This window comes from Protopterus annectens, chromosome 9.part0 (genome assembly GCF_019279795.1).
Source record: "Protopterus annectens isolate FY-2018-M chromosome 9.part0, PAN1.0, whole genome shotgun sequence".
Lineage (NCBI taxonomy): Eukaryota > Metazoa > Chordata > Ceratodontiformes > Protopteridae > Protopterus > Protopterus annectens.
In genome coordinates, this window is record NC_056743.1 from 86,104,052 (window position 1) to 86,126,571 (window position 22,520).

Genomic DNA, 22,520 nt, shown 5'->3' on the forward strand with positions numbered 1-22,520 from the left:
TGAAAGGAATGAGCATTGGTTCAGTTTAAAGTGTATGTGTCTACTTGGACTGTTAACTGTCCGGCTACTGGAAAACTGCAGGTTTGTGTAGAAAACTTGAAATACAAAGTGTTCATAAATATTTCTATCATAATCAGACATCTGAGGTATATGTATTCAACAGTGCAACAATAAATGCTGAGTACAGGGGGGATGTCTGTGATAAACTTTTTTTTTTTTTTTTGCTGCCTGCCATCATCCATACCCCAGTGCACTTTCTCCGTCATCATTCTACTAGACCAACATGTATATGACTTTACCACTTCAGAACAGCTCCCCCCAACACAGGAAATCTAAGCATAACCAGACTGGTAGGTAGGTAGATCAGGTTGTCCCAATAATGTATCATCCTTATAGCTGCCCGATATCCTTTTCCCATTGGATTAGTTCCCCAAAATACAAAATATAAGCATTTTATCTGAACTTACCATACAATATCAGTACCACACAACTTCCATAAATTCCTGAGAGATTCTGTTCAACATACTTCTTATACAACACAGTACAGTAATTGCCGTGATAATTAAAAAAAATACTACTTTAAAAATAAACTGCATTATTTCATTTCAACACTAGGTGGCGTGCAGACCCCCCCCCATGCAGTAGCATTCAGGTTGTTACATGCGCAGGAATGCCCATTCTCACACAGAAGGCAGACAGAAGGCGCATTAGTGGATTATAAAAAGGTGATTCATGTGGCTGCCCAGGGTTCACAACTGCAAAGGGGCCTATGTCCAGTCAAAAAAAAAGTTATATTCAGCACTAACTCATTTCAGTTAGCTTATGTGCGGAACATAGCAATCACTAAAGATCCCTATCCATTTTTAGTAAAAAAGTGTTACATAGCAGCAGTTTGAGTATTTACTTCTGTATACTTGAAGTGCCTACCATCTGTACATAAACAGCATGAGCCAGTGATGCTATTCATGAAGAGGCATTTCATTTATGCATTTACTTTTAATTTTAAAAAAGTTCCTTAATTAGAAAATGGCCTGAGGCAATCCTTTGCAAAGTGCTAGAAGTTTACTGTTTTCCAATGAACTGGGGGAAGGCAACAAGCAAAAAGCCCATGAATATTGAAAAAACAGTGAAGAAAGTTACAGACTACCAGCTAGGAAGTGGACCAATGAGTTGCAGTAATGTAAGATAAGTATTTTTTCTGGGTAGGTAACCAGACAATAGGTAGAATAGAGAATATCAGTCACTAACTAAGGAGTCCTGAAGGCTGACTGTGGATGAAAGAAACACCACAAGCTATAGAGGGAATTATTTTTATTTATTTGTTTATATTATTATGTCCTAGCAGGCAACCAGATAGTATTAATAACTGCAGTCACTGAATAAGTGGGACTAACTACTGGCTCTCTATGGATGTTAAGGAAAAAAAATTCCTTCATAAGCCTGCGATATGTTTAACATACCCCATGTCCAAAAAGTGGATAAAGGGGGTTTGGATGGATGGATGAGTGAGTGGATATTATATCATGGCAGGCAACCAAACACTATCAAGAATTAAAGTCACTAAATAAGGGGGATGAGGTTGTGCATGAAAGGAATATGCATCTGTTCAGTTTAAAGTCTATGTGCTTACTTGGTTTGTTAACTGTCCTGCTACTGGGAAACTGCAGGTCTGTGTAAAAAACTTGAAATACAAAGTGTCCATAAATATGTCCATCATAACCAGACATCTGAAGTGTATGCATTCAACACTACAACAATAAATGCTGAGTACAGGTGATATTTGTGAATAAGAATGGCTTAATCTGACAGCCACGCTTAAGATTAAATGGGCATTAGTCCTGTTTTGCAGGATTTGTGTAAAGCAAGTTGAAATACATTAATGTTAACATATTTTAATCACAACTGGACATTAGAGGTATACACAGTCAAGTGGATGTAATCAATGGATATGAACATTTGGTGGATTGTAATGGCAGCTGTTTATCTTAAATCAAGAAGGTGAACCCCCCCCCCAAAAAAAAGAGTATACGAGTATTTGTGTGTGCACAAAAATGGGTGTGTGGGTGACCCACTGGTAGCAAGCATTAGAATATGTGAGGATGCTCACACATCAGCCAACAGTTCTAAACAAGAAAAAAGGCATAACACAGGCTACTGTATGTGTGCACCCACCTCAGCTAATGAGGAAAACAGGTTCTGTGCAGAAAAAAAATCCTCATGACTACGTGGAAGGTAGCTGCACTTCATATGGGCACAGTGGGGATCCAAACAGTAATAAGGCAAGGAAAGCGTAAAAACAACATGCAATAAAACCAACTCCTCAACAGCAACTCCCAGAAAGTCCAGGTTCCTGCCTATGGCTTAACCATACAGGGCCCACAACTTCAGAGGTAAAGGAATACTTGGCATTGTAAAAAGCCAATATCCTTAAGAATGAAATTGTGACACCTGAAAATCAGTTTAAGTCAAAGGGTGTGTGCTGGTTGCAGAAAAACATGAAATGAAGTTAGCAAATGTTTAGAGAATTTTTTTCTGGAAGTTAATGCTGGGAAATTTGTGCTCAGTGGAAGTGTTGCAGAAAAAGTCAACTGGGTTCCCCCTTTGATATACATTTCTAAGACCACTTGGGTACAAAACCTAGAAAAACATGCTGATACAGAAATTTTCAAAAGCTCACTAATCAGAAAAAAACGGTACGAAAACAGGATAAAGGAGTTTCAAACAGCAAGAAAGACTGAAGATTAAAGGCAGGGAATCTTTGGTACCTTTAACTATTAATGAGGAGTCAGACACTGTCTATAGGTATGCAGAACTGTACAGTAACTCAAGTACAGCAGGAAAGAAGCTTATTCTGGTAACAGTGCAGTAATATTACTAGGTAAACAATGAAGTATAGGTATGATCCTCTAATACAGAAGAAAATTATCTGATAACTACATTGGTAATCTTAAGAACCACAGGCTAACCTTAAAGCTCTTATTTTGTTAACTAGACAAAACCATGGTATACAAGAGCTTCTTTTAAGGGACAAACTATAAGGGCTGACTTAAGTAATTTGCACAGTGCACACAACAGGTAAAGGGAGCTTAAAGTTATTGAAGACAGGACTAGAGACTGAAGCTCATCAAGCAGCTTAGAACCCTAATTATATGCACTAAACTGCTAGACAAACTTTAGTGTTTTGACAGGGCTGTCAACTTAATTCAGAACTTTGATACATTTGTGAAAGATGTGTGGAATAGAGTGGGCTGGGCAAAAATTCCTCCTCATCACACTTATGGTGAAATTATACAACTCTACCCTCAATGTTTTGTTAAGGGTACTTGTGAGTCATTTCATGGGACAGTGAGGCAGTTTCACAATAGTCTATCAAAACCATTTGATGAAATATTTGGGTTAAGCACAACAAACATGATTGACACTGCTTTCAATCTTTTTTTTTCTTTTGGCAGGGGGACAGCTCTGCCCTCTGCACCCTCCCAAACTTAATATAACCAGCTCTGAGGTAACTAAAGGGCAACAGCAAGCCCTGTTACAGATTCAATCCATTAAATACTTAACTTGGCCAACTCAAACCCTGACCACAAGAAATTAATTCACTGAATATGTTCTGGCCAGCTCAACATTATCACTGAGCTGCTGTTGTACTGAGCAGGTACCTACCTCATGTTTTATATACAAGTAAATACGATAAGGTCCCACAGCAAGTTATCACCTTTTGAACTGCAGCATGTTGATATAATAGTGTCCAAGAACAGAATTTGTGGTGTGTGTGTCTGGGGTGGGGTGAAAATAACCCACCCCCCAAGCAGAGTAGGTCCTAGGCCTCAGATTGAGCTTAGATAATGAGGTGAGCTGATGGAGTACTCAAACTAGTGGTTCAGGTGAAGCAGGAAATATGATGTGATCAGAAGGTAATGGCCATGACATGCATTGTTATTCAGCAAAAGGCTGCATTCAACAAACATCAACCTGCTTAGGAGAGACCCATAAAAGACTGACAAAGCCAGGTTACTTTCACGTGTAGGTGGCAGAAACTATGCCTTTTAAATCTGTTTAAAAATTACAACAGATGTGAAAATGTGCTTAGCATATTCAGCACCTCAGTGGAGGACATGGTGGGGAAGCTGTAGGTAGACAAAAGTTTACTCATCGCTTTATGTGGATGACAGTGATGGCATAGACCGCCTGTATGGGGGGGGCTAGGTTAAGTACCACCTTTCAGTGCAGAATATGTACATTAAAGTTAAGCCATACAGGACCAAAAACAATGGTTGAGCTTTAGCCTTAAGAAAGACAGAAATATTTATCAGCAGTCTTATGCATTCTGCACAAAATAACAAAGATGCACTTTTTCCTCTATTTGTGCTGCAATAAGCTCTTGCTAGGCTTTAGAATTTTTTAAGCGCTTTGGTCAGGGCTGCAACCTTCACAAGGACTGCAGTGTCTGAAGTTACTTACTTTGTCACTAGGAACACTTTTCTGTGGAGTTAAAAACCGGTCAGAGTCCAGCAGTACATGAAAACAACATTAGTGAAATACATGCAATATATGCACTTCTGACCTCTCTCAAACACCAACCACTGTTGGATGCAGAGAAATCAAAAAATGTTACTAAATCTTGGCTATTTTTTACTTTGAGTCTGAAAAGCTGCCTGTTTCTACTTAACCTATTAGTTCAACATATTACAGTCCATTAGTTTGGACAATAAATATGCTCCAAGTAATTTGCTGTAAGTACTGAAGTTATATTAATTCCCATTAACCGATAACTTTCATGACAATGCAATCAGCAGACATTCTTCCACTTCTGTAAGTCAGGCTCATTTACTCTTTACGATCTTATCCACCAACCCTAAAAATGTAATAACGTGACGACTTCTGCATCAGCTCCAAAAGTGAATCTAGGAATCCTGTACTCCAGCTTTACCACAAGTATTCACTGTGGTCACATTAAAACAATACTATGTTATATATTTTCCTTAAGAGAAAAAGTCCTTCAGTTTGTAGCACCCCTACCGCCCAAGCATGCACATGCACACATAAAATAGTCCCCTAGACAGGCCAAAGTTGTAACCAACTAGCCTCCTAAACATTTTTCTTTCTTTTTTGAACTACACTGCCTTCCTTTGCTGCTGTGTTCAGAGTATATAAATAAATCAGAATCCATGAAGCAAGGTGTAAAAGCTGTGTGCGCTACCCCTGACAAAAATATAACATCAGACTTCCCAGCTCACAGATTAATGGGCACAGTCTCATAATACTTAAACTCCCTTCCCCAGGTCAAAAAATTAGCATGAACTGCAACAACATATACAAATACTGAAGATGACGCTTATAAATAAAATGGAAGAAAAAATGCTTATGATTACTTACCTCTTGCTTACAGCGTAGGAAGGTGTGGTACTTGTAGTGATGTAAGGAATGATACAAAGAATAGAAAACAGATTTTTCGGTCTCAACCTTAAAGTCCTGGAAGAAAAAATAAAACAACAAACTAATTTAGTCACATCAACAAATCACTAATTGCCAGTCTTCTAATGCAAAAAAAAAAATTGATGAAGTCACATATTGCCTTTGTCTGAAGGACTGCTAGAAGTAACACTAGCAAAGGAAGTTATGACCGATAAGGACTGCTAAGTTGTACAAAATCTGCCTATTCTCATCTTACTAGCATTCAATTTACTCCTCCTCCTCTCCAGGGTATTTTTTTTATTTTACCTTCTTATAGCCACCAGTGCTGAAACAAAAAAATATCTCCTGTTTCCCGCCTTACTGAACTAGAATAGTCCAGTATCAGAGTTTGCTGATGCCTGGGCTTTGTCTTGGTTCCTGAAACTGTTCCATATCCTTATTTGGAAAAAGGAAGCTTCTTTGTTTACCAGTGGGAGTGGGAAGCATTAAGCAGCCTATTTGTCCATTTCGGAGTGGTATCAGCCAGAAACTAGTAGTCCATTGGCCATTTTGGGTCAATTCCTAGCTCTTTTCAACCCCCTGCTATAAAGCACGCTAAAGCGTGCCTTTTTAGCTTGATATTAACTCAGCACAGCTCCTCGTGGTGTCCTGCAGAGTGATTCAAGCAGCAGAGAGCAAAAGAGTGACTTTTTCCTGATACAAGTATAATTTTTGTGGCTTTTCTACTGTTTACTATCTAGCGACTGCATTTTTGCCTGTTTGCTACTGCATTTAAACTGATTTATTGTGTCTAAACTGTTTTTTGCACTTTGTTTCCAGTTGTTGCAAATTGTATCTGTAAGTTACACACTCAAGTGCGCTAGCCGATTTATAGCATTTAAAGCATTTATTGACTGTTTTTCTTCTTTGTTTCTGAAAAAAACAAAAAAAATATCTCCTGTTTCCCGCCTTACTAAACTAGAATAGTCCAGTATCAGAGTTTGCTGATCCCTGGGCTTTGTCTTGGTTCCTGAAACTGTTCCATATCCTTATTTGGAAAAATGAAGCTTCTTTGTTTACCAGTGGGAGTGGGAAGCACTGAGCAGCCTATTTGTCCATTTCGGAGTGGTATCAGCCAGAAACTAGTAGTCCATTGGCCATTTTGGGTCAATTCCTAGCTCTTTTCAACCCCCTGCTATAAAGCACGCTAAAGCGCGCATTAGCGCAATTTAGCGCGGAGTTGCCACAGGAGCACACAAGAGCAGCGGCGGTTAATTGGGGTTAAACTATTCAGGCTACCTAAAGTCAACTCTTCATTTTTTCCACTTAGAACAGCTTCTCTTGAACTCTACTTCTAACCAAACAGCCTTTCTCTATCTGAAAGATCCAGCTATACTAGACTCCTAAGGAGACTATTCTCTAGCTGGGAAGCTTGCACTTGGCTCCTAAAGTACTTTCTACTCTGATATAGCACTTTTTTATTATACATAGCACCCCACCAGCCTAGAACCCCTCTTTCAATCACCCACATCCCTCGAAGTCTTTTCAAACTCAATTAACAGAAAGTTCTTTGTCCTCTCCTTCTAGCATGTCGAGGAGTCAGTTGCTAGCGTCCTCTCCTGCCCAGCTGGTGAATCTGGGAATATTGAGGCAATGTTACAATTGCCTCATGTACACAGACAACCCTCTCCTTCTCCCACAAAACACAAATACATGCGAGAGATGCAACTATATAGCCAAACTGGAGGCCGAGCTCTCTCAACATAAGACTGGCAAGACCAGACAGGAGGAGAAGGGAACCACACACACCACAAACCCAGTCTCACATAGTACTATCACAACTTCAAATCATACACATAAACACATGCTCTGATCAAAAATCTACCAAAACAGCAGAGGCCACCAAAGCAGACACCCAAACAACTGCCACCTCATGACACAACACATGCAACACATAGACCACAAAGTCAGTGTGCCAAACAGTCACAGCCCTTAAGGCCAAACACAATGCCAGACACACTTGTCATAGGTGACTCCATAGTCAGACACTGACATCCCACTCATCAGACTGAGTAAGGAGAAGGTCACAGTAAGCTGCCTGTCGGGCGCTAGAATCCGCCACATAACACAAGCACTCAGGTCACTCAACAGCAAGTACAAGTATGACTCAGTCATTGTCCATGCTGGCGTGAATGACCTGAGACGTACCTCCCTGGACTACATGAAAAGAGACAGAGGAGCTCTCTGATTATGTAGCCCAGGCAGGTATGACCCTGACCCTGAGCAGTATCCTACCTTCACCAAGAATGATGCCACAATACAGAGACAAGATGATCAGCTTTAATAATTGGCTTAATCTCTGGTGTCATTCAAAGGGGATCTAATGTCTGTCTGCCTGGGATGACATGCTGGACAAGCCACGATGCTTCGCAAGGGACGGCTTGCACCTGTCACCCCTGGGCGTCCGGATATTGGCAAAGGCTCTTGCCACCCCCATAGTGCCTTTTTTAGGCAAGGCTCAAATTCTAAACCTACTACCCTAGAACACAAAAAAGAAAATAAACTAAGGGTAATGCTGCTCAATGCCAGAAGTCTAAACCTCAAGATGCACGCACTCGAGGCCCTTCTCAGTATGGAGAACATCGATGTCTGTGCTGTGACTGAAACCTGGTTCAAGGCTCCTGAGAGCACCCCAGCACTATCAGGTTATACCTCATATCATGCGTTCCGGCCCCAAAATCTGGACCACACCAAGAAAGGAGGGGGGGGTATCCATATTCATCAAGGATACCCACACCTCCAGGTTGGTGGCAACGTACGAAGCATCGGAGACCATCCAGGTGCACTTAACCATAGGAAAGACTGCTCTGCAATTTGTAGCCTGTTACAGGCCACCCTCTCAAACTCAGGAACATCACACAGCTTTCCTGAAAACACTCAAGGGGATAAATGTATCTCCAAACACCATCATATTAGGTGATTTCAACTACCCGAATATAGACTGGGATCATTACTCAAGCCCCAACACTCCAGCCCAAAGGTTCCTGGAGTTCATAAACTCAAATGCCATGGAACAACTAGTCACCATACCCACGAGAGGAGAAAACATACTAGATCTCATCATCACGAACATGGGGACACAATGTTCAGCACCAGAGGTGTACCCCTCATTGGTGAGATCAGATCATAAACTAATCTCACTGGAAGTCCACATCCCGCTCCCACCCCAGATAAAAAAGACCACAGTGAAGAACTTCTCAAAAGCCAACTTCACACTTCTTAAGACTGGTGTAGTTTCCTTCAAGTCCCCCGAGCCAGCGGAAACCATTACCCAAACAGCTGAATCACTTACAAATGCCTTCTATCAGCACCTCCAGGACTGCATGGATCAGGCAATCCCAAACAAAACAAAGACTCTTTTCACCAAAGGCAAGCGCCCAGTCTGGTGGACCCCAGCCATTAACAAACTCTACAATAAAAGGAGAAAGCTACTACAAGATAGAGCAAAATCCTTAAAAGGGAAGACACCCTTGATCACTATAAGTAAAAAACTACGATCGCTCATAAAATCATCCAAGGCAAATTTTGAAAGAAAAATCACTAAGGACTCAAAAGACAATCATAAGGCCTTTTTTTGCTATGTTAGAAACCTGGGAGGAAACTCCGAGATATGCTCAGAATTAGTTCAAAATGATGTCAAAATCACTGAACCAACAGAGATTGCCAACATACTGGCTGACAGGTTCAGTTCAAATCCCCCCCCCCCCCCAAAAGGAGTGATATCTATCCCAGCGGATTGTAGCCTCCCACACATCTCAAATACTCAGGTGAAAACTGCTCTCTCCAAGGCAAAAAACACAGCATCTATGGGACCAGATGGTGTCCCCGGTTGTGTGCTCCACGAACTCAATGAGGAATTAAACCCGCTGTTAGGGCAGCTGTTTAATCTTAGCCTCACCTCAGGATACGTACCCAAGGAGTGGCGTACGGCAACTGTGGTCCCACTTCACAAAGGCGGTGCCTCCACTGACCCTGGTAATTACCGCCCCATCAGCTTGACAAGCCTAGTCTGCAAAGCTATGGAGAGGATCATAATGGAACTCATAAATAAAGACATAGGGGACTTACAGACATTGGATCCAACCCAGTTTGGCTTTGTCAAGGGCAGATCATGCCTTTTAAACTTGGTTGATTTTTTTGAAACAGTCACCAAGGCCATTGATGAGGGCAAGGCAGTCCACACAGCCTACCTTGACCTTGCAAAAGCTTTTGACACAATACCCCACTCGGGTATCATAGAAAAACTCACCAACTTAAATGTAAACCCATACGTCACAAGATGGGTTGCAAACTGGCTAAGTCACAGAACCCACAGGGTCAGAGTGGCTGGCGCCATGTCAGACTCCAAGCCGGTCACAAGTGGTGTCCCACAGGGCTCAGTCCTAGGCCCCCTCTTGTTCGGCATCTACTTTTCAGAAGTACAGGCAAACACAGGAGGATTATGGCTGACTAAGTTTGCAGACGACTGCAAACTGGGCGCCATAGTTGAAAACACATCAAACACAGATATCCTTCAGAAGGGTCTCATAGAAATGGATAACTGGTGCCAGAGCCATGGCCTAAAGTTAAACGCCAAAAAATGCATAGTCATACCCTTCGGGAAAAACAAGATTACCCCTAGCTACCATATAGGTGGCAATCCACTAAGCACAGAAGAGGTTATCAGGGATCTGGGGACCCAGGTTGACAGTAACCTCTCAATTGACACCTACGTTGCCAAGGTAGTTAGGAAAACCTTCTACATTGCCCACCAGATCATGAAGGGATTCACATCTAGATCAAGGGAGGTCACTGTTCCCCTGTACTCATCACTCATCAGACCAATGATTGAGTACAATGCCCCATTCAAAATGTATCTTACCCGACACACCTGCAGCAATTGGAAAGGCCCCAAAAGTTCCTCACCAAGAGGATAAAGGGTCTCAAAAATATGTCTTATGCTGCCTGACTGAAGGAACTCCAGCTCTATTCGGTCGCATACCGTTTGCTCAGAGGTGACCTGTGCCTAACATACAAGGCCATGTCAAACCCGGAATTGATGGACATGCTCCACCTCAAAAAATCGAAATCCATAAGAAATACAAGAAGGGACTTAAACCTTAACACAGTTATAAATAGGACGTGCTGGAGGGACAGATTCATCACCCAGAGACTCCCTATGCTGTGGAACAAGATCCCAGTACATCTGAGGCAGAGCACCTCGTTGGCCCTGTTCAAGAGAAATCTTGACATATGGATGGGAGATCGCAGGTTTACCCCAGGGATCACCTCAGTGTCACTGCTAGACAGAGGCACGGTAAACTAATGGGCACAATACCTTTCAAACTTAAGGGGTGGTGAAAGCCACAAAACTATGGGCTAGGCTTATAAATGCCCTAGGGCAGATAGCCTAGTATGAACCTATGAACCTATGAACTTTTGCGGGAAGTCGCGTCATGCATCTACAACCCTCTAAGAAAAGGGGAAAAAACCCTTAACATCCCTAGAATGACCTACTTTCAAAGTAAACATCCTTGTTCAAATAGATACAATGCCAAATTTTATAATTTTCCTAACGCTACATGAAAGTTTCTAGCATGTATTTCTCTCTCTGCTTAAGTTACACTGCCATTTCCCGATAATTCATATGCAAACTTGACACAATATATCGACATCTACCCTTGAATGGATTCTGTATAGTTTTGGTGAGGTGGGGACTTCAAAACTGAGGACAGTACTCAAGATGAAGTCTCATCAGGAATAATTATAACCTGTTCTTCGCCTTCTCCCTGTCCCTCTCTCGACATCACTGGTGCCCACAGCTTTATTAAATGCCTTCCTTCAAATGATTTCCCTTGTTGAAACAATCTTAAATAAATAACCCGAGGTCCCTTACTCGTCTCTAGCAATGCAAACCTTCTCTTTGCAAACTTTACACATGGCCCACAAATGAAGAGATAACCAATTATCTGCTAGCAACCCAAGCTAAGACCCACAAAGCCAAAATGCGACATGGTCAAATTTCATTTTTGCCTTTGTCCACCACCTGATTTGAGGATCATTTTCCTCTTCTTTACTTTTCCAAGTTATTGGTCACTGCATCTGAAAATGCTAATTAAAACCTACTTTGTGAGGAGCAATGGAGCCCAGTGTCCATTTAGAGGGCTAATTCTTGCACAAAACCTTACCCAAATTTAAGTGTGATCATTACTTCTCCACTTTCATTGATTCCACGAGCAAAAAAGTTCCTTGCAATAAGATTCTATACTAAAATTTCTGACAGTTATCTGCATTATTATGCACAACCTGAGTTGAGAGCCCAGCTCCAATCAGACAATAGTACTACATGATGGATGTCTTGCTTCATTAGCATACCTAAAAGTCTGCTTCTATAGGTTCTTGACTAAATAGCAATTCTCAGGAGCATCCTTCTCAACAATGCTAAAACAATCAATAAAAACATACTGGAACTTTTGTTGTGGTGGCAGTCTAAAAGCATGGTACCCTGAGCCCTTCTGCTCCAGCACTGATTAATAATGAATAAACCTAGCACATCATGAATGTGAACGGTATTGTTGAAGGGCAGAAGGCTTGTGCCCTCTGAATGTCAAACAGAAAAGGAAGGGAACTGCTGAAGTAAGAAATTTGAAAAAAGTGGATTACAGTGATCAGAAGGTACTTTCCACTTGCAAAGCCCAAGTAATCTGCAATGGGACAGCAAAGGAAGACACCAGCAAAATGAACAAGATAAACAAGATGTGTGCTGAACTTTTAAGCCTCTGCGCTACACTTTATGACTGCATAAACACTGAATAACAAATGCAATGACAGAAAAGAAGGCACTTTGTTTAAACGCTCATATGGTCTGGAGACACTGTAATCATTTGAACAAAAGACAAAAGGTTGGCAGAATCAAAGTAAAAAAATAAGAACTGAGAGAGAAATTGATGTAACTGGAAGACAGATCCAGAATGATTTTTTTCTGGACAGCTCTGATACGAATGAGACGGGAAGGTACAGATGGCAAAGACACCTGTTACACACTTGAACTGGCATACAGGAAAGTGATCTGCTGAAAGCAGAGACTACTCCAGCAGCCCTGTGGTGCCAATACATCACCAAAGCCAATAGTTGTCACATTAGTCACATGCTCTAAAAGAAAATATTCTATCTATGGTGGGGACTAGGGGGAAATACCAAAAGCTGGCGATAGAGTTTTTGTGGATAATGAATTTTACCAGAAAACAAGACATTTGTACTGGTTAACAGACTACATAAATAGATCTCAGTTTTAAAACTGTCTGTCCAGCAGTCCTAAAGGTACTTTTCCCCTAGGGTATGAAAAATTTTTGGATTCAGAACAAGTGTTGTCAGAAGTGCAACATTATGTAAAAGGAGCATCCAAGCAGGGCTGTTGAGTGGCAATGTTGAAAGAACAGAAGGAAGATTATGAAATGAAAGGAAGGTTTCAAATGGAAGATTGCCCATTAAACACTTCCCATTCTTTAAGAAAAAAGCTTGCAGCTAAATAAATGGAGATGCAGCTCCAAAGAGAAACACGGTCTATGCAAACCTTACATGAGGCACCAGAACCAGACGACAATCAGTGTGGTACATCAGAGACTAATGCAGTGTGTGTGTGTGTGTGTGTGTGTGTGTGTGTGTGTGTGTGTGTCAGTAGAATGAGAGGAGAAACAGTTGTGTGTGTAAAGAGTATACAGAAGGGGGCTCAGCACACAGTCTTGTGGGACACCATTGTTTATTCTGAGACTGGAGGATAGGTACGGCCCTAGTCTAAATATATGAGGACAATTAGTCAAAAAGTCTCTAATCCAATGGCAGGTAGGTTCTGAAAGTCCTAGGTCAGCAAATTTAGAGACCAGTCTATCTGGGATAACTGTGTTAAAAGCTGAACCAAAGTCTACAAAGAGCATCCTCACATAGCTCCCCTGCTGCTCAAGATAAAGTGCAGTGTGTAAGGCAGTGGAGACTACTGATGACAGGTTTCTTTGCCAGTGGAATGATCATAGTTGACTTCAGACAGGATGGAACAGTAGACCTAGAGACAGGTTGAAGATCTTCGTGAAGTCCCCACAGAGCTGGTCCATGCAATCTTTAAGCGCCCATCCTGGCACTTCATCAGGGCCAGCAGCCTTTCTTGGATTAACCACTTTGAGCACGTCTTACATCATGCTCTTGAACTGTGAAGGTGTGGTTGTAGGAGTCTAGAATAGATGGTGCCTATGTGTGACCGTCTCTGCTGTTTCCACCTAAAAATGGGCAAAATGATTAAGTTCCTCTGCCACTGACGCATCTCCAACAGCCATACAGTTACTGGTTTTATGACTGGTGCTGAATACCTTGCCATAGTTGTTGTGTCAGTCCTTGGTAAAGTGGTCCTCTACCTTCCTTTTATGAGCTGCTGTAGCCTCTCTGATAGCTTTCTTTAGGTTGGGTCTAGCCATACTGCAAAGGACTCTGTTGCCAGACCTGAAGGCTGTACTGCGGTGCTTGAGAAGAGATCTCTACTCCTTCATCATCCAGGGCTTCTGATTAGGGAGCATACAAATGTGCTTGCTGACAGTGGCAATGTCGACACAGGTTTTTATGTAGCAGGGTACCGCTTGATGCGTACTCTTCCAGATCCTGATCCTCGAAAATATCCCAGTTAATTCTTTCAAAGCAATCCTGTAGTTGTGAGTGCGCACTTTCGGGCCATATTTTAACAATCTTTGTAGTAATCTGGTGTTTTCTTCTAACAGGAGTGTATGCTGGAGTCAGGAGTATGGACAAATGGTCTGACTGGTCTAGATGAGGCAGCTCTTTTGCCCTACAGTCATCCTTGATATTTGAGTAGGCCTTGTCCAGTGTATTTCCGGTTTACTATCATTATTTCGAATGACACTCGGTCGACCACACTATGTTCGACAATGGAAAATCGAACACGGCAATGACGAACTTTAAAAGCAAGCCTTGAAATGGGTTTTAACATGGGTCGAGATAGGGGCGAGGTTTGTAGTTTGGCAATAGCAGTGAACCCCTATCTTGACCGATGTTAAAACCTGTTCCTAGGCTTGCTTTTAAATTTTGACATTGTCGTGTTCGACTTTCCGTTGTCGAACATAGTGCGGTCAACAGAGTGTCATTCGAAATAATGATAGTAAACCTATTTTCCTCCCTGATTGCACATTTGATATTGTGATGAAATTTGGGAAGAACTGACCAAGTCTGCCTGACTGAAATCACCAGCTATGACATGGACAGCTTCAAGATGGATGCTTTGTTGCAAGTTAATGATGTCAAACAGGTGACCTAGAGCTGTGTAGGCATTAGTATTTGGTGGAATGTAAACAGCTGTAACTATAACAGCAGTGAACTCCTGAGGTAAATAAAAGTGCCTGCATTTGACTGTCATATACTCCAGATCAGGAGAGCAGTAACTGTCTGCAATCTTTTCGGTGCTACACCAGCGGTTATTCACATAGATGTAAACCCCCCCCCTTCTTAACAGAGTCTTTATTCCTGTCCCACCAAAATGCTGTGTGACCTTGCAGCTCAACGGCTCCAGCTGGTATACACAAGTGTAGCCACATCTCTTATAAATAATAAAATGCAACAGTCCGTTATACAAGTTAGTTCTCAGAAATCTGTAGCTGAAGTTCATCCATTTTGTTTGCGATACATCTGGCATTAGCAAGAAATATGCTGGGAAGAGGTGGTTTGTGAGGATGTTTCCTTAGCCTAGCATGTAGGCAAGACCTGCAGCCACACTTTTGCTTCCTCTGTCTTCTCCACCTTCATCTCTTTCCTGGGCTGACAACAATCCAAGGAGAGCCTGGTATTCTTGCTATCTCCTCTGTTATGTTGTTTAGAGTATAAGAATTCACTTGTAACAGCCTGATGTCACTGAAATCTGATATGCAAGAGATCATGCCGACTCCATCAAAGATCAGCCTGACTGAACTTAACAGTAAAGAGCATAGATATGAACACAAAAAAACAGAAAATAAGCACCGAGAAGGAGAGCACAGAAATGTCACAACTGCACGTTCCGCTATCTTGGGGGGGGGGGGGGGGTTAGGAGACCCAAGCACTACTGGTAATTATTAAATTATTTCAGTGAAAATTTAACAGATGTGACAGGCAAGAGGAAGCTAACATGTTAACTGAATATGTCAACAGCAGGTAGCTATATCAATCAGAGCTCGACAAAGTCTAATGTTCATTAGGATCTATGCTCATTCTGGGTAGCCCAAGAGGACGCAACTTCTCTCAAAATAATAAATTAAAGCCAGGTATGCAATTATAAAGTGTTTCATCTGTGATAGTCATTGGTGTATGTTAAGGGTAGGGGAAGGAGCAGACCTAGAATAGCAGTGAGTTAACAGAAGAGGTAAAATTAGCATATCTGCTCAGGATACTATTCTACCCAATAGTTGTGGACAGATGGCTCTATATATGGTTATAAGAAAACAGATTAGCAGAACTGTGTATATAGCTGCATTGTTGAGCTACTATTTGTTATTAGATTTTTATTTGGAAGGGAATGATTTAGATATATATATATATATATATATATATATATATATGAAACATGGAGGGCACTTGAAAAGTGAATACAAAGATACAAGAGTATATAAGCTTTAGAGCAATCAAAACTGAATGATAAAAGTACATGCTAGGTACTACCTACAAAGCAAATACTGAAAAATTAAATGGAAGAATTTGCTTTGACATGGAATGCCAATCGTATAGTGAGTCAAGACAGGAGAGGTAAGGTTCGGACTTACATTTACAAGTGAGGCACAAGTTATATTTTTACAGTAGTAGTCTAACCAAAGTAAAGCAGAGAGACTTGACACAACAAAGTGCAATGCAGGACTACATCTCACGGATGACAGGCATAAGGTGGGGATTCTGATACAAAAGGGCTGCAACTTCAAATGGGAATGAAAATGAGGTTAGTTACAAAAGGGAGACTTGTAATTAAAATTAAATTGGGAAGGAATTAGATTTACTTTAATAAAATATACACATCTACCTCCATAAACAAAAGGAGTTATTTAAACAAATTTTGGGGGAAGGTTACGGCTTCTGAACAGGGAAGCCTACTGGTGGGGGGGATAAGAATATAATTGCAAACAAAAATTAAGTGTCTGCTAGACCTAGGAGAAACTGCTCATCAAACAAGGGGAAGTTTCTTCAGATGAATATGAGAATATTTGCAGCAAAAGATGCTATAAAAGGGACTAATGAGGGACATTATGCCCCCCCACCCCACGTACTGGGCTTGGTTGATTAGAATTTATATACTGAGAGAGTATATGGATAGAATGACTGGATTTGTAACTGACCTGATTTACAACTGCAGACCATGTACCAATTTTAGTGCACATTACTAAGTGAAATATTTAATAAAAAAAATGTCTCAGTTTCCGGGCTTAGGTAGAGAAATTGTTGTTCCTGAAAACAAACAGAAGAAGGCAAGTTATTGGGGGACCAGGAAGAGATGAAGTCTCAATGGCATGCGTTGATACGGAAGGAAAACAGGAATGCAAAAAAATTATTCACTCTGCTTAAGAGGGTTAAAAATGGTTAGAAGACTTTAAAGCAGTGGTTCTATAGGGTCCGACAGGGATAAGGAAAAGTTGCAAGCAGGAAAACTTGAAGCTGACCAAAACATCAATGAAAGTTAAGAGAACAAAGGAAAACAGTGCTAGTGTACTCTTTTTTTTTTTTTTTTTTTTTTACTCCAACCCTAAAAACACTAAACTATTTGTACAAAGGTTTAGACAACTAAAGGTTGAAAGGAATGTGGAAAGTTCAATTACTAAATCTACTGGGATTCTGGTCTTTTAAGGACAAATTATAAGGGATGTGTACATATTACAAAAACTTATATAATGGGGATGATGTGTTCAATGAATTGTGTAAGATGCAGAATAACATTTGCGACACCAGCCATGACTGGAACAAAAAGCATGCACAAGTAAAACCACTGGCTTTGTTCCAAATGGGAGACTGTAGTGAACATCTTAAGTGCGGAGTCTCAACCTACATTAGTCTGCCCAAAAGCTCTTCAGAAACTCCTTTGTTTCCTGGCGAATCATGTTCTGTAAGGGAACTATGAGCTGTTAAGATGGAGCCATTCAAAACCACAGAGAAAGCTGTGACAGGTTCTCCAAATTGAAGCTTGGAGAATTTTGCCTCCCCAGACACACCATGAACAGTCCAAGACTGCAGACAAGGAAGCCTGAGCAAGAAAAGTTCCCGTTTGGAGACTTAACTTCTACAAAATGGGCATCAACATTCTCAAACAGCACAGGGATGTTCCTCAGTTTGTGAGTGGACTTCTTCCTAGGAGGTTGGACTGCCATGAAAGAAATTGCAGAGCTAGTGAAGGTCACAGGGGTAAGGAGTCTGCACCTTTTTGCATATACTCAGACAGCCCCAGGAAGGCCCAAACAAACAGGACTCTCCCAAAAAGGGGCATCCAGGATGCTCTGCCTGAGGTTATCCTTAAAAAAAGGGACAGCCTGTGACTTCCCTTCCTTTCAAGTCTCAATCCATTGAAGTTTCAATCAGATTAAATAAACTAGTCCAAGCTCCAGCCTGACGGGGGGTGAATTTTTTGCAGGGTCTTTCCCACCCACAGCTACCTACTACAGCTGTATGACAGCACAGTCATACAGAAAAACAGAAAAATCCAAACAGTTGAAATCACTGCTAATACACAAACAAACTGCATAAACAGTAACGTCCTATGACAAAACACTCAAGGCAGTTTAAAATAGGGAGAAGAGAAACTGGCAAGTTGAAACTCAGCTATTTTGCACTTAACCATGTTAAAAGAACTCAAATTGTCAGCAATGCCATTTTGCACTGGCATATTACAAAGCATGCCACCCTAGCCATAGCATCAGTACAGTCAAAATTACAGTAAGTTACAAAAAAGCCCACTGCTGAAAATGTATCTTAAATCAGCTCTTCTGTGCCTCCAAAATCAGGAAAGGCTGCAAATTTTCCCAGTCACTTATCCAACATGGAGGACGGAAACTTAGACGATAAGACAAATATTTAAGGAACTTAAGGGAAAACTCCATCTTAGTCACTCTGTCCTATACCCTAGAAGTTCAAGTGGTAAGGATGAGATGTGAGGGCAGAGAGGATGAAACGCAAGAAATTAAGAATGAAAAAATGGAGTAGGCAGGGTCAGAACTTAGGAAACACTACAAAATGCATGACTGGGACTGACAGTGGTGCCAAATGTGCAGAAACACACCTGAATACAATCAGAAGTGCTTTTTTCGTATAACTACAAATTCATTGTTATGAAAATGCTTAACTAGATCTTACGGATTCTTTCATTTTACAAACAAAATTAAAGAATGTTTTTTCCAATTAAAGTTAAAATCATTTGTAAGGATGGAAGACACAAACGAAGGAGCATCCCAATACAAAATAAACCTCTTGTTGAAGTCAATTGGAGTAGGTGAGCCTTTTTGGGACTGGTAGATAATTCTGCTAACAAACCAGTCTGTGGGCTGCAGATATCTTGTTGAGGACTGCTGATAAATGTTAGGAGGGCACCCAGTCAGAATTAGGCTGGAGTACACTGAAGACAATCCAGTCTTGTTCTTACTACAGTTATGTTATTAAACTGCTAAAATGTAGAGACTCAATGGTTGCTCAAATCAGGGTACAGCTACTAAAGGGTTGCACCCGTCAGGGTGAAGTGAGGAGAGAGGAGCATACTGCTTTAACCAAAAGATTTCAGTCTAAGCAGAGTCCATTTATATCAAAAGCTCATGGAGAAAAGCTCCAAACAGGAACAGTGTGCAAACATAATCAACATCCAAATAAAATGTATGGGTACTGGTAAAAATTTGTCAGTTGGTCAACTTCTTTTAATGTGTGCTTGTTACAGCAAGCAGTTATGCAATCAGCTGCTACTTCGATGACACCACCACTGTCATGTAATGACTAAACTTTGGCCATAGCTGTACAACCAGGGAGTCATTAAGTAACAAGGGTGATGAAATGGGTGAAATCCCACATGAAGTGCAAAGGTGCTGCTTGGAATTTTGGTTGTGACGTGATTTTTTTTGGTAAGCGATAGTTTTACAGAATACAAGGGAAAGTCCATTTAAATTTGAGTTTTACCCAAGTATCTCTGAGGTGGTGGTAATGCATGCAAGCCAGACATTACATGAAACAAGCATGGGCCTTTATCTCATGTTAAAGAAACGGTAATTAGTCATGTTCAGTTCTCAAACAGTACTATTTAGGCAAGTAGCTTTTATACAAGTTGACAGTATGACTGTCTTTCATTGGATGCAGTATAAAACTGTACTTGGGATAATGCATGAGGATGTGAGCATTAGATCTCTACTTTGTATGCTGCATTCAGCAAACATATTTCTGTAGTGAGAATCTAAGTAATCAGTCATGAGTCAGACACGAGTCTAACGTGTGACGTTTTAATTTGTGATGTTATGTAGTTTTGGCGTGTTCAATGATTTGTGATCACTGCTACATCTTTTATTCAGGGTCAAGCCGGGACACTCCTTACCAAATGCAATAAATGCCAACAGTACAGACGGTTTTGCCCTCTTTCACCATTTCTCCAAGTGTAGCTGCATTGACTGTTGAACTGAGGGGAGAGAGCTAGAAGAGAGATTCTTAGGATCCATTTTCAAGGACAGAAAATAAGTCCACATCAGATGTGGTTCAGCCATGGCAAGCAACAAAATCAGAACAAGAGAGTTTTGGGAAGGAAAAGCAGATGCCCATAGAAAATTCCAGAATGGTCAACAGCCTAATGAGAATGGAAAGTGGCAAAGGGGAAGGGGTTTCATGGCCCACCTCCTGGCAGGCAGCACTAACTCCTGAAGGTCGGTCTATCCCCCAACTCCAGAGGCAGTCCTGAAATTGTCTATCCATCCATCTGCCCACAAGGATAGCCACAATACAAGGACAAATGGGTGATGGCAGTAGTGTGCAAAAGTCATACAATCCCCTTCTTGGCCAAACTCAAAGCACACCAAACAATCCCAGATGTCCCACACAATCAGAGGAATACAGTAAAAAGAGAAGTTCTTTTCTATTAGAAAAAAAAAAACAAAAAGCCAGCCAAGAGGTTCTGCCAGCTCAGTAAGAACATTGCTTCTACTCCAGCTGCTTTTCAGTACCCAAGAAAACAAAGAACCTCATGCCAACAGCGAGTCTCCATGGTCTATGCCAATAAATATCAAAGGAATCCCTTTTGTGGCAATGACGCTGTTTATCCCTTCCCATGTCCAAAGGGGAATGGATGTGCTGTTTGGATCTCCAGGATGCTAATCTCCACATCAAAACTGCAAAGGAGCTTTCAATGCTTCAGGGTAGGAGCTGGTTACTATCAATTCCAGGCACTTCCATTTGGTTTCATCTCATCCACTAGGTTGTTTTTCCAAATGCATGGTCATGATAGCAATGAACAAGGAGTTGCAGGGAGGAAGGCTTTTTCCTTACCTGGATGACTGGCTCCTGGCTGCACCAGCAGCAGCAGACTAAACAGACAGAGTCTCAGCTGCAACTGTTTTTTCAGTACTTAGGGCTCACACTAAACATTAAAAAGTCACAGATGGAGCCCGCTTAAATTGGCACATTCATGTGATACACCATAAATCGAATGGCAAGCACAAAAAATTTACCCATGCAAAATGATCTTACCAGTACAATAAGCAGTTTGAAAACTACTTCAAGAGGGTCTGCCTGTGCCATTGGACTGTCTGTGGGTGCTGGGTCTAATGGCAGCAACAATCGATATGGTGTTGCACGCCTGCCTATACAGAGTACTAGAGCAAGCATTACTGACACGGTGGTGCCAGTTATATACTATCTTATGGCAGGAATTTCAGTGACAAGAAAACTTCACTTCCAGTGGTGTCTTCATATCTCAACTTTGTCTCCAGGCAATCCATTCCAAGCCCAAATACAAACAGCATCTCACAGCATGGTCATCATAGCCCTAGGGTAGGAGGGGATGGGCACTGCCAAGGGCATATGATCCATGGTCATACAATCCGGCTGGTTGCACAATTATCTTAATGCAAGTTAAATCATAATGTTTGTGTGCAGACGTCTTATAATACAGTACCTCTGCATGTCAGCACACAGTTACTGTACTATGAAACTGGCTAGCTATAATAAGCAAGGTTCCTTATTTTCAAATGCACTGAAGTAAACTTGCACAAAATGCACATAACTCTAACCTTAAAAAGCTTGCTGTACAACAGTGGCCTACTTTAACTTTTTTTAACACACCTTTATTGAATTATCTCTTGTGACATAGGCAAATTTACATTTATACAAAAGTAATCCAACTGTATTAATACATTAACAAAAATTACACTTCACATAAAACCTAAGCAAAATTACACAAATTATTCAACTCCTGCCCCCTTTTTTTAAAGAAACATCTTTATTAAGCCATCACTTAGAACATAAGCAATCATACATTTACATAAATGAAAACAAACCACACAGACAAAATCCTAGTTGCATTTTATATCACAAACCAAACTGACACACTCCTAGTTGCAGACATACATCACTTATAATCTACTCAATCATTTTCAGTCAAACATTACATAGCTCATTTAAGTCCTCCCATCTTTTAAACCACATTCCTCCCCTGTATATACTGTTCCCACAATTCCCATTTTTTCCTATGTAGTTTGCTCCTACCCTTTTCTACAGATCTCAATGCCAGTTTTATCTCTGTCACTAGATTCATTGCTTCTAATATAGTCGGTTTAGATTTTGATTTCCATTTTCTACTAATTTTTTTTTTGGCAGCCAAAATAGACACTGCAAGGTCTTACCATGTCTAGGCAATTCAGATTTTGTATCATAGCTCAGAAAAATCATCTCCCTTGTCACACCAATCTGCCCATCAAGCATCTCGGACGGGTCTATATTAGATCACCGAATGCTTAAAAAAGCGTACAGTGATTGATCGAACTTATGTAAGCGAAAGCTTAAAATATCGAAGCAACAGAAACCCAAATTTTTTCCTAGGGAAAGAATTGGTTGTCCATTTC

The 22,520-nt window shown here is 41.0% G+C and overlaps 1 protein-coding gene across 2 annotated transcripts in view; it reads right to left on the reverse strand.

The window, feature by feature from the left end:
* The window catches only part of LOC122811051 (proline-rich protein 12-like), a 1,358,252-nt gene that overhangs the window by 15,729 nt on the left and 1,320,003 nt on the right, over window positions 1-22,520 (reverse strand). For both annotated transcript variants that reach the window (XM_044082594.1, XM_044082593.1), the window contains exon 13: window positions 5,377-5,472. In XM_044082594.1, the coding sequence (XP_043938529.1) occupies window positions 5,377-5,472 (96 nt within the window). The remainder of the gene's footprint in view (window positions 1-5,376; window positions 5,473-22,520) is intronic.